General features: G+C 44.3%; 1 protein-coding gene across 2 annotated transcripts in view; it reads right to left on the bottom strand.

Moving 5' to 3' along the window:
* FZR1 (fizzy and cell division cycle 20 related 1) overlaps nucleotides 1–19,736 on the bottom strand; it is a 50,749-nt gene that overhangs the window by 10,595 nt on the left and 20,418 nt on the right. For both annotated transcript variants that reach the window (XM_040417855.1, XM_040417856.1), the window contains 9 exons: nucleotides 15,189–15,316; nucleotides 14,939–15,021; nucleotides 14,664–14,847; nucleotides 13,327–13,392; nucleotides 12,759–12,861; nucleotides 11,876–12,060; nucleotides 11,556–11,789; nucleotides 7,490–7,594; nucleotides 42–134 (listed from right to left, as the gene is read on the bottom strand). In XM_040417855.1, the coding sequence (XP_040273789.1) occupies nucleotides 42–134; nucleotides 7,490–7,594; nucleotides 11,556–11,789; nucleotides 11,876–12,060; nucleotides 12,759–12,861; nucleotides 13,327–13,392; nucleotides 14,664–14,847; nucleotides 14,939–15,021; nucleotides 15,189–15,316 (1,181 nt within the window). The remainder of the gene's footprint in view (nucleotides 1–41; nucleotides 135–7,489; nucleotides 7,595–11,555; nucleotides 11,790–11,875; nucleotides 12,061–12,758; nucleotides 12,862–13,326; nucleotides 13,393–14,663; nucleotides 14,848–14,938; nucleotides 15,022–15,188; nucleotides 15,317–19,736) is intronic.

Below are 19,736 nucleotides of genomic sequence, written 5' to 3'. Positions count from 1 at the left end.
TTAAATTACATTTTTGAAAATAGTACCAGCATTTTCCTCACCTTCGTTGATCGTGTTTTGCTAAAAACATTCCAAAATCTCAATGTTTCATCTCCAGCTCCTGTGACAATAGCTTCCCCATCTGGAGACATGGCCTGTCAATACAAGTACAGAAAAAGGTCAAAATTAGGCATGTACGAATCGATTGTTCATCTGAATGAATTTTACACTTGTGAAGAAGAAGTGTCCACACAGCTTTAGAGGTTTCTGCCTGATTACATTTCACGCGGCCCTGACAATCCCGCGCATGCAGAGTTATCTGAAGTAGCAGCATATGCGCAGCGTCTACCTACAAATCCATATCAATAAATTTGCATGTGCCTCTAAAAGAATTTTAGCGGCGCGTGCACGGTGGTTGATTCGGAATGTAAGGCATCTGCTCTGCGCATGTGCTGCTACTCAAAGAATGGCACATACGGGAGATTGTCAGGGGCGCATGAGATGTACAGCCCTCACAGATGCAGAATTCGTTCAGATGAGCGAATCTATTCGCTCAACGCTAGTCAAAATGTAATATACCTGTCTACTGAAGCACAATATTCTATACAGCATATACACACACACACACTATTCACAAAATCACTATTTAACCCCTTCAGAAAAATCAAGGTAGCTAGAAAGTTGCAGCAAATCATTGTTTAAAAAGGAACCCTCTATGAGCTTAAACAGATAAACCAATCCATCCTTGTATTTCATAGATAAGCCTTTATCTGAATGGGCACCAAGTAGTACTACATTTACCGTGTGACAGGGCCGAAACGTCATAGCAGACAAATTTCTTAAGAGGTTGTCTTTGTCACTGTTTACCCTAACACTCAGCATCTCTCTGCTCTGCCTCAGAGAGAAGTCCCCATAGCTATGACACCCAGATGATGCGATATCATGTGTAACCACACACATTATCCCTGTACATATATCACATTGTCAGTGATATAGTAGAATAAAAAAATTGGATTTTTGTACTTATCGTAAAATCCCTTTCTCGCTCAATTCATTGGGGGACACAGCACCATGGGTATATGCCCAGCTACCACTAGGAGGAGACACTAGATAACAAAAAGGTTGGCTATACCCTCTCCACAGCCACTAGGCTAATTTGTTTGTACCAATAGCAGTAGGAGAAAGAAACAAAAGCGAAGAACCAACATGTCCTGGACCGAGAAAGGAAACGAGAACAGCAGCCCGGTGACGGGGAAAGAAGTGAAAACAAAGGGTGGGATCTGTGTCCCCCAATGAATTGAACGAGAAAGGGATTTTTTACGGTAAAGTACAAAAATCCAATTTTCTCGTTAATGTCATTGGGGGACATAGCACCATGGGACGCCCCAAAGCAGTGCGCGAGGGTGGGAAGGAAATATCATGCAAAAAGTTGGACGCACAGGTGCTGGTGAACCCTGTCACCCAACCGGACCAGGAGAGGCCATAGCATGAAATGGTTCCAAAGGAAAAAATATAGGAGACAGTCAGGATTCCAAGGACAAGTGCCTGGGAGAAGAACCCAAGAAGAAACAAGGGGAAACACCCTGTTCCTCCCGAGGTGGGATAGGGAGCAAGGCAGATGTCCTGAGCAAGAACTAAGAGTTGAACAAGTGCGCACTAAAGAGCCCAAGGAAGGATCTGGAAGAAAAACAGTGCTCCTCCTGAAGATTTTAGAAAAACAGACTTTTCAAAAATGAAATTAGTCATAAATGAGTCCTTATCAGACTGGAACGGATTACATGGAGTCCAGGAGAAATGGGACTACTTAAAAGGTGCATTATTGAAGGCAACAGAAAATTGCATTAGACTTGTCAGTAAAAGCAAAAAAAGGAGGAGACCACTGTGGTACTCAGCAGAAGTGGCCCAAATCATTAAAAATAAAAAGCTAGCATTTTGTAATTATAAAAAAACCCAGAGCAATGAAGATAAGGAAATCTACAAGATTAGGCAGAGAGAGGCCAAGCAAGTTATAAGAACTTCTAAAGCGCAGGCAGAAGAAAAACTAGCTCAGTCTATGAAAAAAGGGGATAAGACATTCTTCAGATATATAAATGAAAAAAGGAAATTAAAACAAGGAATAACTAAATTAAAAACAAAGGACGGAAGGTATGTAGAAGAGAATAAAGGGCTAGCCGACTGCCTTAATGAATACTTCTGTTCAGTTTTTACAAAAGAAAAAGGAGAAGGACCTCCACTAGAAAGAATGACTAATAAATCGTTTGATGCATGTATCTTTACAGAGGAAGATGTTCTAAGTTTGCTGTCTAAGGTGAAGACAGATAAGTCACAGGGGCCTGATGAGATACACCCAAAATTATTAAAAGAGCTTAGTGGTGAGCTGGCAAAACCGTTAACAGATTTATTTAACCACTCATTAGTAACAGGAGTCGTCCCGGAAGATTGGAAATTGGCAAATGTCGTACCCATTCACAAGAAAGGTAGTAGGGAAGAATCGAGCAACTATAGACCAGTGAGTCTGACATCAATAGTAGGCAAATTAATGGAAACCCTATTAAAGGATAGGATTGTGGAACATCTAAAAGCCCATGGATTGCAAGATGAAAAACAACATGGGTTTACTTCAGGGAGATCATGTCAAACAACTCTTATAGATTTTTTTGACTGGGTGAATAAAATAATAGACGGTGGAGGTGCAGTAGACATCGCATATCTAGATTTTAGTAAGGCTTTTGACACTGTCCCACATAGAAGACTTATCAATAAACTGCAGTCATTGAGCATGGACTCCCATATTGTTGAGTGGATTAGGCAGTGGCTGAGTGACAGACAACAGAGGGTTGTAGTCAATGGAGAACATTCAAAACAAGGTCATGTTACCAGTGGGGTTCCACAGGGATCTGTACTGGGACCGATTTTGTTTAATATCTTCATAAGTGATATTGCAAAAGGCCTCGCTGGTAAGGTTTGTCTTTTTGCTGATGACACAAAGATATGTAACAGGGTTGATGTTCCTGGAGGGAAACGCCAAATGGAAAAGGATTTAGGAAAACTAGAAGAATGGTCAGAACTCTGGAAACTGAAATTTAATGTGGATAAGTGCAAGATAATGCACCTGGGGCGTAAAAACCCAAGGGCAGAATATAGAATATTTGACACAGTCCTGACCTCAGTATCTGAGGAAAGGGATTTAGGAGTAATTATTTCAGAAGACTTAAAGGTGGGAAGACAATGTAATAGAGCAGCACGAAATGCCAGCAGAATGCTTGGATGTATAGGGAGAGGTATAAGCAGTAGAAAGAGTGAAGTGCTTATGCCGCTGTACAGAACACTGGTGAGACCTCACTTGGAGTATTGTGCGCAGTACTGGAGGCCATATCTCCAGAAGGATATAGATACTCTAGAGAGAGTTCAGAGAAGAGCTACTAAACTAGTACATGGATTGCAGGATAAAACTTACCAGGAAAGGTTAAAGGACCTTAATATGTATAGCTTGGAAGAAAGAAGAGACAGAGGGGATATGATAGAAACTTTTAAATACATAAAGGGAATCAACTCGGTAAAGGAAGAGAGCATATTTAAAAGAAGAAAAACTACCACAAGAGGACACAGTTTTAAATTAGAGGGGCAAAGGTTTAAAAGTAATATAAGGAAGTATTACTTTACTGAGAGAGTAGTGGATGCATGGAATAGCCTTCCTGCAGAAGTGGTAGCTGCAAATACAGTGAAGGGGTTTAAGCATGCATGGGATAGGCATAAGGCTATCCTTCATATAAGATAGGGCCGGGGGCTATCCATAGTATTCAGTATATTGGGCAGACTAGATGGGCCAAATGGTTCTTATCTGCTGACACATTCTATGTTTCTATGTTTCTATGAAGAAACAGGAAAGACATAGCTACAGCATCTGGAAATGGCATAGGTACTGCGCTTGATAAAGGAGTAGAATGACTGCATGATGCATACTAGAACCAGACGTGTAATGGCGAGAAAAACAGCTGTGTAATGCAGACTAGAAACCAGACAGGTGTAAAGGTTATAGCATCTGGAGATGGTACAGGTACTCTACCTAATAAGGGAGTAATACGTTGTGCAGTGCAGACTAAAAACCAGACAGATGGAATGGCTACAGCATCTGGAGATGGTACAGGTACTCTACCTAATAAGGGAGTAATACGTTGTGCAGTTCAGACTAAAAAACAGACAGATGTAATGGCTACAGCATCTGGAGATGGTACAGATACTCCACTGAAGAAGGAAGCAAGGTGGCTGCATGGTGCACACTAGAGCCAGACAGGTGCCATGGCTACAGCGACTGAACATGGCATGTATACTTCGCCTGTGGTGCACACTAGAACCAAACAGGGTTAATGGCTACAGCCTCTGGAGAGGATACAGGTAATTACTCCAGCTGAAAAGAAGATACCTTGGAATGAGGAAAGTCTGCCGGATACAGCATTTGGCAGTGGTACGAGTACCCCCCTGTGAAGGGGGAAGGCATACGTACCTGGGACACCACATAGGTGTGCTGGCGTGCTAAACACGGTGACGGGTAAAGCACCACGTACTGGAGAGGCAGCAAGCTGACTTACCTGTGTGGATAATATCCTGTGCAGCCAGGGGAGTGCCATTTGAAAATCCACTAAAGGGGATACCAACCCTGGAGACGAGAGGTTCCTCAGTGGACATTTGTCTTTGACCACCCAGAGAGATTCTGTGTGGTGGAAGACCGCCTGATGCTCTGTTCAGAGTCAGAATCGATGCAGAAGTGTCCCCTGAGGAGGCGTAAGAGGAGTCAGGGAAGAATACGTCACCAGTCTCAGACCTGTCCTGGGGGTGACCCGAGGATGTCGAGGAGGAGCGGGACTTAGTTGTGACAACCAGAGGTTGAATGTGTCTGAATGTGAGCGTGCCCCGTCCGCGGAGGACTTCCTGGGAGGGGTAGAGGCGGCTGCAATTTGGGCAGGCAAGCGGTCCAGCGACTACACCATGGATTGGGAGAGTTGGACAAGGTTCCCTATGGCATGGGACAGGGAGGAGGCCCATTCAGGAGGGACAGACACAGAAGGGGTGGTCAGGGAGACATGAAGGGCCTGAGAGCAAGGTACTGCGCACAAACAGGGAAGCATGTAAAATACATAGCGACAAGGAGCGGGGGCTGGGAATGAGAGTCCTCTCTGGAGGAGGATATGGGGGCTGATAGGGAGCCTGAAATAAGAAAACAGCCAGGCAGAGGCTGTCCTACCGGACTCCAGGTGCCGTGTCCCGAAGAGGTACCCCCCACAGGGTTAAAGCCCGCGCTTGGGTGGGATAGGAGGGGAAAATAACCCCTCCCATAAGCCGAGAGGAGCGGGAGGGGCCAAGAAAAAGCCCGGGAAGCCACGGCCTAGGCGAGAAAGAAGCCAGGGCCTCGATTAAATGAGGTGGCCGGAAAAGGTGCGCCGTTGCCGTACCGGAACCTCGGGAGACCTGGGGCCCTCCGGAATGAAAAAAAAACAAAAAACGGGTGAGGGGGCTCCTGAGGAGAAGCGCCGCTCAGGGAGGGTAAAAACGGGGCAAAAAGAGTACCAGGGGCCCGAGGACAGGCCGGGGAAGATGCGGCCTAGTCTCGGCAGAAGCCGGGGACTAAAGTAGAGGGAAAGGCCGGGAGAGTCATGGGTGGCCAGGGAGGTGAAGGATACCCAAGGGAGAGAAGAAAAACGGGAAAGGAGGGACCTAACCAGGCCCCACAAATAAAATGAATCCAATCCCTTGGCCAGAAAGGAGGGTTTAACCCGGGGTACCTCTTGGGGCAGGGACGCAGGGGAGAATACTTACCGTCCGGCGTCTTCAGGCCCCGCAGGATGACCCCTTCGGCAAACTCAACACTTACGTGGGATTGCCGGCATGCCACTGCAGATGCAGTAATGGGGGACTGGGTGACCGGCGTAGGTACATCCGCAGGTGGTGCAACTAAAGTGGTAATCTACGATGGAGCCCCATCCTGCAGCAGGCCGAGACCTGAAGAAGGAAGGAAAAAAATAAAAAAATAAAAATGAAAAGCAGCAAGACCTGCAAAAAACAGAGCAGGTCATGTCTGCCTCCTATGGACACTAGACTAACTGATTAGCCTAGTGGCTGTAGAGACGGTATAGCCCACCTGGACGGAGCCAACCTTTTTGTTATCTAGTGTCACTACTAGTGGTAGCTGGGCATATACCCATGGTGTGGTGTCCCCCAATGACATTAACGAAAAAAGCTGATTTTCTCAACCTATTTAAACCAAATTTCTGGTGGAATGCTAAATGCTACTGTACAAAGACCCGCACTGGGAGATACAAAGAACTGGAGGTGTGTTGAAGGCAATCTATTTGTGGTGATGTTCTGCAACTTTTTTTATTTATTAAAGTGGTGGAAAGCAATGGCAGGCTACACTGTAGCTGTACATATCTGCACCTCTAATAGCACATTATCCATCTTAAAGGGAACCGGTCATGTACAAACTAGCCCTATAATAAATATATATTATATATATATATATATATATATATATATATATATATATATTTTCATTCCTCCCCTTTTTTTTACCTTAGTAATATAGTACCTTTGCATTCCCTGTTATTCATTTTCCCGCCAATTATTAAAATTAATGAATGATGTAATAAACCACACCCCTTTTATAATCTACAGCTCTTTTTTTTTCTGGCCACAAATTCTTGTCTCGAATCCCACGCATGCGCACTGTCTGATCAATGTAATGTTCTAAACGCAAAACCAAATAAAGTGTGGGGCAGCAGGGAGAGTCTGAACAGTGAGGCTGGCTGCTGCCCACCCACTGCACAGTACAAGTCAAGCAGGAGAACGCTTACCCGAGATGTACGTTCTGCCCGACAAATAACTCCTATTTGTACTGGTCCACCGGAAGGGAGGATGAGCCGACGCATGCCCAGTTTACCTTCAGCTTTTAATGTGCGTCATTACACTGATCAGACAGCGCGCATGCGCAGGATTTTGAGCTTCTGAACAGGGGAGTGGCTACAGCGCTGAATAGAAAAAACGCTGGACTCAAAGTTAGACGTCACGCTGGACTCAAACCAGCTCATTAGCATGCGGCGCGTGGCATCTTTGGGTGTATATTAGGAGGCTAACCATCTGTCACACCAGTAAGTGAATACATCTAAGGTACTTTTTATTAGTTAATGATTGTATATAATGAGTTATATTATAATCAAATACCCACATGACAGGTTTCCTTTAAGTCACTTATCCGGAAAAAAAACTGAAAAAAACCATACTGCACTTCATAGAAATGATCACTAGAAAGTCTTGCAGAACTTGCCTGCCCCCATTGTATCAAAAGCTTTCTGAGGTATTCAAAAGATACAGGAGCTCCTACATACAGCCAGAGAAGAGAGCGCCTACAAATGAGTCTCTGTCTTTCAGTATTAGGACAACCCATGATCACTTTATGTTTTCGAGGTATCCTTTTAACAAGACAAGGAATGCAAAAGACAAAAGAAAAAGTACTTACAAGGTAGAGAACTCTGTAAGAATGTCCGGTCAATTTTGCTACCTGTGTAAGAGACGGATACTTCCACACTAGGATCTGATTCTGAGAATAGCCATGTGTGCTCACCTGTGGACAAGGAGAAGACCGCTCACAGTCAGACGACGCTGGCATGTTATGGGCCACATTCTCCTCCATAAGAATGGAATGAGGTGGACCGTTTTAGAACATCTAGAACAATGTATCCAGGTAATTAAAAGGGCTTATCCGGCAATTTATATTGATGACCTATCCTCTGTGGTGGTTCGATACCCGGGACCCCTGCCAATCAGCTTTTAGAAGAGGCCAGGTGTAAGTGTCGCAGCCTCTTCCTAGGCCAGTGATGTCACCATACTTTGGTCACATGGCCTTGTTGCAGTTCAGCCCCATTCAAGTCAATGTACAGTGCTCCAGAACCGGTGAGTGCAGGAGTCCCATGAAAGAGCTGAACCGGTTCCTGGCACCCCCACCAATCCGATAAGGATGACCTACTGTACCTTGAGTATAGGTCATTATTATCAATTCCTGGATAACCCCTTTAAATCACAAGAACCCATCACAAACTTAAGAACACCACCTGGCAGTAGCCTTTGAAACACTAATCCCTTAATGACCAGGCCTGAAAAGGTGTATTTTGGTTATTACAAGTTATCCCCTATCCACGTCCTACCACTAGTACCCCCATTGATCGCGAGAACATGGACCCTGTACCCATCTCTGCGGGAGCTCATGCTAGACCTGCTGTTCCATTCATCTCAGGGGGCTCAAAGGAGCACAGGGTCCCCGTTCTCATGATCAGCGAGTTTCCCAGTGGTAGGATCGTCACCATCTAATAGTTATCTCCCACCCTGTGGACAGGGGATAACAGCGATAACTTGGAACTGGAATACCCCTTTAAAAGGGATGTCCGCTTTTGTAATACTGATGACCTATCCGAGGATAGGTCAGTAATATCAGATTGGTGGGGGTTTTGAGAGTTGGCCCCCTGTCAATCAGCGGTTTGTTGTGCCTTTTCATAGGTATATAACATTTATATCAAAATATCCTAATTATAGTGGATTTGATATATAATAGGCCATGTTGTGTTATATTCACCATTTTGTATGTATTTTAAAGGGAATCTGTCACTAGCAATTTACCAATTTTTTTTTTCATGAATCCATGTTTAACAGAGTACCGTTTTTCCATCTGTCTGATTCTTTTGATTGTCAGTCTTGTCATTTCTTCAAAAAATAGATTCTTATGATATGTAAATGACGCTGTAAGGAGCCCAGAGGGGCGTTCTTCTTTCTCCACGGTGCCCAGGAACGCCCCTCTGAAGTGCCGTGCCCGCCGAAATTTCAAATCTAATAACGCCTCCAAGTTCATCTAAATCCCCTCCCAGAGGCGCGGCTAAGTGCTCAACACCCCCCCTCCTCAGCGCCGCGCTCTGCGGCAAACACCCCGATCCTCCTCTCGCCGGCATCCCAAATCCCGCGCAGGCGCAGTGCCGGCGATTGCCTGCGCTATGATGAGATGAGTGACGGCACTGCGCCTGCGCGGGATTTGGGATGCCGGCGAGAGGAGGATCGGGGTGTTTGCCGCAGAGCGCGGCGCTGAGGAGGGGGGGTGTTGAGCACTTAGCCGCGCCTCTGGGAGGGGATTTAGATGAACTTGGAGGCGTTATTAGATTTGAAATTTCGGCGGGCACGGCACTTCAGAGGGGCGTTCCTGGGCACCGTGGAGAAAGAAGAACGCCCCTCTGGGCTCCTTACAGCGTCATTTACATATCACAAGAATCTATTTTTTGAAGAAATGACAAGACTGACAATCAAAAGAATCAGACAGATGGAAAAAAGGTACTCTGTTAAACATGGATTCATGAAAAAAAAAAATTGGTAAATTGCTAGTGACAGATTCCCTTTAAAGTAGGCCGAAAGAGGTTCATGGAAAAGACACGGTTCATATCGTTTTTTTCTCTGTAGATGTACCAGTCTGAGAAGAGTCATTATTGTCTGCTTGTGGATGTATGACCGAGATAAGGATATTTTCCAGACACATTTGGTGCCAATTATCCCTATGTTTTAATGTCTCTTGATGTAGCAGAAAATCTGTTATGTATATGTATAATGAACATTAGGTTTTAGTATAAGATAATCAATAGGACATATGTATCGTTTTATATTGTTGAATATTATGAAGGACGTCAATGCATCTACTATATTATATATTTCTCACTAGAAACGCATACACTCCTAAAGCATGATGAGAAGAATTTAAAGTGTAGACTGTGTTAATGAGTCCTCGTGGTGTTATTTTAACTAACAATCAATCAACCGTTGGAGTAACAGAGGAGACACACATGTCTGTGAGAGTACAATGTCCATTATATTCTTATCGGTACATAAATTTGAGAGTATGGGAAAAGTCTAAATGGTACCACAAAGTCTACGGCTTGTTTTTTTTTGTGTCAAAATTAATCCCTTAGGATTCCATATATTATGTGCATAGAAAGTAAGAGAAATCAGACCTGGACAGTCAACCCTTAATAGTGATGATGCTAGTAGCTTATGCAATTGTGCCACCTAGGTATGAATAGGTAACATTGCACCAACAGCTGAAATACATTCTGGGTGATAGTGACATCACAGTAGTTATCATATGTACACGTCTAACCGACAATGATTGGAAAACTCCAAGTTAGGAAGGTGCGTCTAACTGATAAGTTTGTGATCATAAAGCACACACACACGAAGAGAAAACAACAACAACAGGGAGCAACACAGAAAAACAAGGAAAGAAAGGAGAGACCCCAGGAGAAAAATCCCAATGATCAGAACGTACTTCAGAGCTGACTTTCCTTAAACTCTGCATATCATCTGCATCCTCGGGTAACGTATAACGTTATTATGTGTAGTATTAATTTAATTAATTGGCTTGATATTTAGGAAAATCTCCGCTTTATTGCGGATGTGTAATGTTAAAAAGTATTACATCAATATTATCACTATTCAGTAAAGATACATATTACTGAATTCAAGATCTAATATTGATTTTAGAGGGAATCTGATTGGAATATTCATTCCATAGACATATCAGGCTTGATAATTTATAACTTATGTAGCAATAGTACCCGATATCCGAGATTGGTCATAGTTTGAGCAGAGCAAGGGTTCGTATCTGTCCTTATCACTATTGATTGTATATCTCATAATTGTCGTCGAGATGCTTGTATTACATTTTTATGTTTGAGAGGGGAGATGGAATGCTGGTAGTTGTGTAAGAGCCATCTAGTGGTGAATTTTAGGTACTGCATATTATTGTGTGTCATTGCATATTATTGAGTTCATTCATTAGGCTTTGATTGCATTTTAAATTATTGTATAATAAATCATTTATATTTTTGCATAGACGCTTGTACCTTATTTTACTGATTGCACAACATAGTTAAATTAACAACGATCTCTTTTTGAGGTGTTTTATATGTCCACCTCTAGGATCACCTCCCTTAGAAATTTTTCCTTTGATCCTATCTTTTATATAAAGCATTTGCTTTATATCCCCAACAGGTTTGAAAATAACCGGGCACACTCTTTTGTTGTTTACTTGTTCACCATCAAAACCGCAGCAGTAAGCAGGTGTAATAACACGCCACTGTTCAAGTGAATAGGACGGAGCAGTCCCATTAAAGTGAATAGGAAATAGGAAGGAGCCGTTTGGGCGTTTTTTTAGGGGGGAAATATACATTTGTCATCTTTTAAAAAAACCATTTATGCTTTTCATGTTTTTGCCGAAATAACCCGATAATTAAAAAGGTTTTCTGAGACTTTTCTACTGATGACTTACCCTTTAGTCATCAGTATTTGATCAGAGGGGGTCTGCTGTCTGAGAACCTGCACAACATGCCATCAAAATACAGTGGGCAGTCATTAAGGGGTTAAAAGCATTTGTTCTCCACAATGTGATGTTTTCTATTACATGCAATTAAAGATGAGTATAGTTCCAATGATCCCCAAATACTGCTTTGTGCTGTTCACTACAGGTGATCGTCAGCTATGGACCACGTACTTACTAGTTCATTAGCATGCTTGGACCAGGCCAGGTTGCAGACCTGTGAACCAGTGTCAATACACTGAAGTGGTTGACCAGTGAGTGTGTTCCAGAACCGGATGCAACGATCAGCTGTGCCCCCTCCTGAAGCAAGGAGACCATGTTGGTGAGGCGACCAAGCAATTGCCTTAACGGCAGCCAGGTGCTCTGTATACTGCTGGACAGGGGTCAGACTGGAGTGATTCCATACCAGGAGCTTTAAGAAACATAATACATTATATAGAGCAACATGCAAAAAAACTATATACACAATATACAAAAAAAAAAAAAAAAAACACATACCTTGTTGTCATTCCCTCCAGATGCAAGCAGTTGGTGGTCAGTGGACCACTTGAGACCACAAACCTCTTGTCTGTGCCCTTGTAACCTCCTTTCTGACTGTATAGGTGGCGTTCTGATGTCTCTCTGCAGGATCATCCTGTCCCTGCTACCGGAGGACAGCTGATCTGCATTCCACGCCAAAGCACCTATAATGGGTAGAGGGAGTAACACTGTCACAATGGTGCTCAAGGTGTAAAACAAAAGGGAAAATAAAGTCAGACAATGAAGAACTATTGTATGCCAGAGCCAGTATAAATATATTGATGATTACATGAAAAAAATGTAATGTAAAAAATTAACAAAATTTGCTAAAACATAAAATTCTAATTTTTGGGCCAGATTTCCCTGTGCTCTTTGATTCCCTAAATTGTGTCGCAAGCTGCGCCATTTTGTAAAACCCCTGACTTGATCATCCCAGTTCCTGCAAAATGGCTCCCATCCCCACCTGACTGAAAGTGTACCGTCGAGGCTATTACTTGGCCAGCAGCAGTGATGTGCATGTAAATGGGCCATCACGCTTCTTGCAAGGTGGGGACTAAAAGTCGCAGGAAATGAAGCTGCTCTGCAAGAACCTGGAGGACCAGGCTCTCATACTATGACAAGCCATCCCCAACCTTATCATCTCAGGTCTTGGAAACCCCTTTAAGGTCGCTGCTGCAATCAATATGGAAGAAATGCTTTACCAATGAGCAGAGTTGAATGAATTTCTTATTCTTATTTTAGTCTCAGCCTCACTTTATAATTAGATTTTTAACCTCTCAATCTATGCTACCTGGATAACATGACATGATATCGGACATACCGGCAATGCACATACAGGAGACATAACATTTCCTAGTCTTACCGACTCTGGCTGTATGGCCCTCTAGAGTGGACAGCTTTTTCCCTGCAGAAGCATCCCAAATTTGTACAAAACCTTTATGGGTCCCTACAGCAACAAGATTTCCCTGCAAAGATGGACATTAATAACATAAATAACGTACAATTTTTTCTGAACAGAAATGAGCACAAGTTAGAATTATTGAAAACGATTTGATGATAAAGTAAAATGTATTTTAGGTCATTATCATGCATTAAGCAGTTTACTAATGTTTTTCATTAGGGGTAGGAGCTCTGAACGGCCTGTTCCCCCACAGTACTGGGTTCTGCCATCTTTACAAACCCCTATTAAACTTCACCAGACGTGGCTGGGTGCACCTGCTGTAAACTGCTATCCCCCAAGGGAAGGTGCTGGGTGTTGGACCCCAACTAATGTGATACTGATGACCTATTAGTATCTAAAAGCTGAATGCTCCTTTAGCGTTCAACTGGTCAGCTATGTATAGGCAGAAGTACATATCAGCACACATCTTCAAGCTCACAATATTACAAGGATATTAGTCAGCTTGCTGTCACAAGGCTGGTATACTCACTCTTTCAGACCAACCCACTGATGTCACAGAATCTCCTTCCACTGACAGATCACAGAGCCTCGTCACCTGAAAATAAAACGTGCCCACAGTTACAATCTCATAATCCATCAGTCCTTCTTAGGATGGGTTCACATCACGTTTTTCCCCCCTTTTGATGTATACGTTGGGGGGAGGAGTAGGGCACACCACATTTTTGTATCCTGCCAAATCCGGTAAAAAAACCTTTTTTTTATGGAACTCTATGGTGAACGGATGCCACTGTATGGGGTCCATCTGAGCCATCCGTTTAACATATATATGTTATTTATTTTTTAAACGGATGGGCAAAATGTGATGTAAACCCACTCTTACTACAACACAAATCAAGAACAAAATTAAAATCAGGGTTCAGGCGCACTGAGAGGAGGACGCTCGCTCGGCCGCTCCTTCCTCAATACGCCTGCGCCGATGACGTCACATCTACACCCGGCACAGGCGCACTGAGGAAGGAGCGGCCGAGCGAGCGTCCTCCTATCAGTGTGCCTGCGCCGACTGAAGACCGGTACGGCGAAGGCGCGAGATTTAAAACGCAGACAGGGCCAGCAAGAGGATGAGAGCGTTCGCTAGCCCTGTCAATCAACATGAGGAGGGGGCGTCTTTATGAAAGGAGGATGCGGCTGCTACCAGCAAGTAGGGGTAATTTACATATTATAAAAGTCCGTTTTTTGAAGAAACTACTGAACGAAAGAGAGTAAGAGCCCTATATATTGATAATACGCAGCATAAGGATTTTAAGTAGCCAAAAAATGAAAAATTACTGGTGACAGAAGCCCTTTAAATGACCACTAAACCTCAGACGTGAAGAAGACAACCAGGGTCCATCCCCACGGAAAGCATTTCAGTTAGAAACCATTTGAGGTGTGTGCAGTAGCTTTACTAGTCTGCTACACCAGAATGGTCTACCGGCTCATTGGCAATACATTTGTAAAACCCTATTAATTTGGCACAAACTTAGCCCAAGGAGAAGCCTCATGTGACAAGCATTTTTTTTTTTTCCAATCTAAGACCAGAAATAATTATGTAGCGTTAAGTATTCTGCTGGACATTATATATATATATATACTGTCAAAAGGAAAAAAACTGTCTTTGTTGTCCATACCAGCAAATCACAGCCCAGCTTCTGTTTTTCAAGAGTGATATAAGAAGTCGAAGCTCTGCTCTGATTGGTTGCTATAAGCAAGACAGTTTTCTTTTAGACAGTTTCAAAAATCTGCCCCCGGGATTTCTTTGAAGGACACCATTTCTTTGGACTTCCATTTACAGAACACATACGTCTGCACACTGCACATCTCCCTTACCTGGCTTGTACATGCGCTCCATAGATATACACAGGTCCCCAATCCAACACTCAGAACATTCAGAGACGACCAGTCCACCAGGTTGAGGTAGAAATCATCTTGCAATTCTGGAGCATCAAGTACTTTAAATGGAATTTTGGAAATCTTCCGTGTGGGTTTTCGTGGAGAGCGCAAAAGTTTCTGACTGTGGAGTGAGGGGAAAAAAAAAGGTTAGTCATGGTCATCACAACATCAACCTACCATTGAACCTCAGAAAGAGTGACTGAAAGGCTTACCTTTTGTTACTCACAGGTGACAAAGAATATGGAGACACCTCATTTCCATCATCAGGACTTGATCGCTTTGAGCTTAAGGAATACTGTAAAGGAGGGAGGGTTAATAAATAAAAGACTATTTACCTACATCCCTCCCCATATGCATTTGGTCCTCTACAACTACTCTGGTTCACAGAATATAGGAATATGAGACCTAAAGCAGGTTTTATAGGAAAAACTGGGAATTTCAGTATGATAGCAAGACATTTACTGTAAAAAGACTCTTCTTTTCAGGCGTGGATGGCTGAAGGCGACGGTCTTCGGTTTGGGGATCCTGAACCTTTTCAATTCCAGCACCCAACAGTTCATTCTTCAACAAGGCAGAGTATGCTAACCCATCTGGAAAGGGAAAACAAGAACATGAGGCGCAATCTAAAATACAAGTGAATTAACGAACAAAAAATAAAATATGATATATAAATGAATATTTGTAACTTGTATCTATGGACAAAGAGTAATAAAAGCGACTGACCAGTCAGGAGCTCAAAAATGACATATAAGTCAGTAACCACAGGAGATGACCATCTATTATTTAGATGCCTTTTGCTGCTCAGCAGCTCCATTACGGCAGAGCTGTGATTTGTGCCTACAGGAAGCCTGAGGTAGTCTGAGAGACACCTCCTGTCTCATCATTGGTGCAGGAAGCTGCTCTCTCCCTCCCCTGCCGTCAGCAGATTGGCTGCTGTACAGAAACGCTAGTCTAAGGCTACTTTCACACTAGCGTTGTTTAAATCCGGCGTTCAATTCGGACAACGGAACTGCCTGCCGAATCCGGAAAAACGTGTGAAAATGGATTACATTTGAATCCTGATCAGGATTTTGATCACAATGAAAAAATGCATTGGAAAAAATGGATCCGCCATTTATGGATTTTACCTTTTTTTCCGGCGTTCAGTCAAAGTGTTCAGGATTTTTGGCCGGAGGTAAAAATACAACATGCTACGGTTTTCTGAAAAGCCTGATCAGTCAAAAAGACTGAACTGAAGACATCCTGAACGGATTACTCTCCATACAGAATGCATTAGGATAAAACTGATCAGTTCTTTTCCGGATTTGAGCCCCTAGGACGGAACTCAGCGCCGGAAAAGAAAAACGCTAGTGTGAAAGTACCCTATTCTGAATGGAGAGTAATCCGTTCAGTTTGCATCAGGATGTCTTCAGTTCAGTCATTTTGACTGATCAGGCAAAAGAGAAAACCTTAGCATGCTACGGTTTTATCTCTGGCGAAAAAAACTGAAGACTTGCCTGAATGCCGGATCCGTCAAAATGCCGGTATTCAAAATACCGGAATGCCGGATCAGTCTTTCCGGTCTGCGCATGCGCAGACATTTAAAAATGAGAAAAAATAAATAAATACCGGATCCGTTTCGCCTGATGACACCGGAAAAACGGATCCGGTATTGCAATGCATTTTTCTGACTGATCAGGCATTTTTCAGACTGATCAGGATCCTGATCAGTCTGAAAAATGCCTGATCAGTCAGAAAAAATGACATGCGTTTGCATACAGTTTGCCTGATCAGGCAGTCAGTTCAGGCAACGGAACTGCCTGCCGGAATCAAACAACGCAAGTGTGAAAGTACCCTAACACAAGCTCCCAGTAAGTTAGTGCATACAGAGATGATTTCTAGTACAGAAAAGGCAGACAGAGAATACTAAAGCACCAGTGAGAAATAGATAATCAGTGTGGGGATTCGCTCTGGTAGTTAGGATAAGGGTACTTTCACACTTGCGTTGTTTGATTCCGGCAGGCAGTTCCGTTGCCTGAACTGCTTGCCTGATCAGGCAAACTGTATGCAAACGCATGTCATTTTTTTCTGACTGATCAGGCATTTTTCAGACTGATCAGGATCCTGATCAGTCTGAAAAATGCCTGATCAGTCAGAAAAATGCATTGCAATACCGGATCCGTTTTTCCGGTGTCATCAGGCAAAACGGATCCAGTATTTTTTTTCTTCTCATTTTTAAAGGTCTGCGCATGCGCAGACAGGAAGGACGGATCCGGCATTCCGGTATTTTGAATGCCGGATCCGGCACTAATACATTCCTATGGAAAAAAATGCCGGATCCGGCATTCAGGCAAGTCTTCAGTTTTTTTCGCCGGAGATAAAACCGTAGCATGCTACGGTTTTCTCTTTTGCCTGATCAGTCAAAATGACTGAACTGAAGACATCCTGAACGGATTGCTCACCATTCAGAATGCATGGGGATATGCCTGATCAGTTCTTTTCCGGTATAGAGCCCCTGTGACGGAACTCCGTGCCGGAAAAGAAAAACGCTAATGTGAAAGTAGCCTAAGCGGACGCAGTACAGAGGCAAAATACAAGTTCGTAATTCAAACTTCAGTGTTTATTCACACTTGGTGCCAAAAACAAAACGTCACTTTTGCAGTGTTGGTGTTACTTCACACCAAATGGCAAATTAATAACAAAAAGTCACCTTGGTAGCAGTTCTGCCTCACAAAGTCCAAATACAGGCTTTAGGCGGCCTCTTCCCCTGACACACGGGTCTCAGCTCTCCAGCCCAGCACAGGCCTCAGATCCCAGCACACAGACATGGCTTCTGAGCCCAGCTGTCTATTTAAGGACAGCCAGGTGCTGCCGAAACCCAGACTGGCACTTAAAATCCAGTCTGGTATTTGACCTCACCTGGCTGTAAATCAGCCCAGCAGCACATGCTGGGAGGAAAATACCAGTTTTCGCAGACCAAACCTCTCACTGTGTCACATCAGTTACATGCCACACAAACACTGAAGGAAATAAGCCTTTGTAAGGGAGAGCCTGAAGGACCACTTTATAGCAAAATTACAGCAGAGTTCTAAATAAGGAGATTTTTGTATAACTTACCAGTAAAATCTCTTTCTCGCTCTTCATTGGGGGACACAGGAACTGCGGGTATAGCTATGTCCTCTAGGAGGCGTTGACACTAGATAAAGCTGTTAGCTCCTCCCCTGGCAGCTATACCCCCTCCAGCCTGGAGAGAGAGCTTCAGTTTGTGTACAAGTAGTAGGAGAAGCAAGCCAACCAAAGAGAAAACAAGTGGAAAACCAACCATGTCAAAGTACCCAACAGGGTCCAAACCAGCAACTGCCCAACTGTGGCCGGAGAACAATACTGGGTGGGTGCTGTGTCCCCCAATGAAGAGCGAGAGAGATTTTACTGGTAAGTTATACAAAAATCTCCTTTTCTCGCCCATATTCATTGGGGGACACAGGAACCGTGGGACGTCCGAGAGCAGTCCACAGGGAGGGGAAAAAGCCACATACTCATGAAAGCAAGCGTCCCTGCAGGCATCTAAGAACTGTCGCCTGCAAGACCCGCGGCCCACGCCTTGACCGTTGATGCATAAGTATGCACCTGGTAATTTCTTGTGAACATGTGTGAGGAGGAACGGGAGCTGCCTTACACAACTGTACAGCCAAAGCGCGATTCCTCTTAGCCCAAGAAGCGCTCACCGCTTTGGGAGAGTGAGCCATGACACCTAAGGGTGGAACCCTGCTCCGGGCGTGGCATGCGTCAGCACATGCATACCGAATCCAAAGTGCAATCGCCCTTTGGAGGCTGCCAATCCCTAGCGAGGACCCTCCGGAGAGAAAAAAGGGGATCCGTACGCAGAGAGGGAACGGAGGCTGCTAACAATAAGTAGAGCTCTGACAACGTCCAATAATGTAACTCCCTTCCGTAGGGTGCGAAGGAAAGGGACAGTGAAGGAAGGACAATTCCTTCATTGATATGGAAGTCAGAGACCACCCTCGGGAGAAGAAGGAATGGGCCGGAGAACTGCCGTATCCTTGTGAAGAACCAGGAAGGGGATATTGCAAGAGAGCACCCCCAACTTAGACACCCGCCTGATGGATGTGATAGCCACAAGAAAAACTACCTTCTAGGACAGGAGCCAGAGTAAGAACTCCCGTAAGGGCTCAAGTGGAGAAGACTGGAAGGCTGAGAGAACTATATACAGATCCCAAGGCTGTAAGGACGGTACAGAGGAACCGTATGTGCCCTTCCCAGAAGGAAGGTTTCCATGGGCACCAGGGAAACCAGAGTACGCTGGAAGCTGCCCCAGGACAGAAGCGCCAACACCTGACCCATCAAGGAACTAAGGGCTAAACCAAGGTCCAACCCCGAGTGTAGAAGGATAGGACCGTGGGGAGAGAAAAAACAGGAAGTGAGGGGATGTCCCGGCGTTCACAGAAGCCTAGGAAGGACCTCCAGGTCCCACAACAGATCCTGGGCGATGCAGGCTTCCTGGCCTGAAACATAGTGCGGAAGACATCCGCTGAAAATCCTCTCCACGTCAGAATGGTGGTTTTGATAGCCACGCCGTCACCAAAATGCTGATGTAAGACAGGACCCCGGGAAAGAAGGTCGCCTGAGTGGCAGTGACCAAGGGACACCTCCAGGAAGGAGAACGAGGTCAGCATACCACACGCGACGGAGTCAACTCAGAGCGACTAGTATTTGTCAGAATGTCCTCCATCTGGATCCTCCGTAGAACCCTGGGAAGGAGGGGAAGAAACACGTAAGGAGGGAGAACTCCCGCCAAGGAGAATCAGAGCGTCCACGTCGCATGCTTCCGGAACTCTGGCTCTGGAGAGAAAGATGGGAAGCTTCATGTAGATACTGTTAGCACACCCGGAAGAATGGAAGAGTCTCTGTAGAAGGAGGAATGTGGAGGGCGCCACAGCCCACCAGTCGGGACTGGATCGTGCCTGGAATGGAAGGCCACCAAACTAATACCCTGTGCAAATGCAGATGAGG

This window comes from Bufo bufo, chromosome 2 (genome assembly GCF_905171765.1).
Source record: "Bufo bufo chromosome 2, aBufBuf1.1, whole genome shotgun sequence".
Lineage (NCBI taxonomy): Eukaryota > Metazoa > Chordata > Amphibia > Anura > Bufonidae > Bufo > Bufo bufo.
This window is presented reverse-complemented; position numbering and strand designations above follow the sequence as displayed.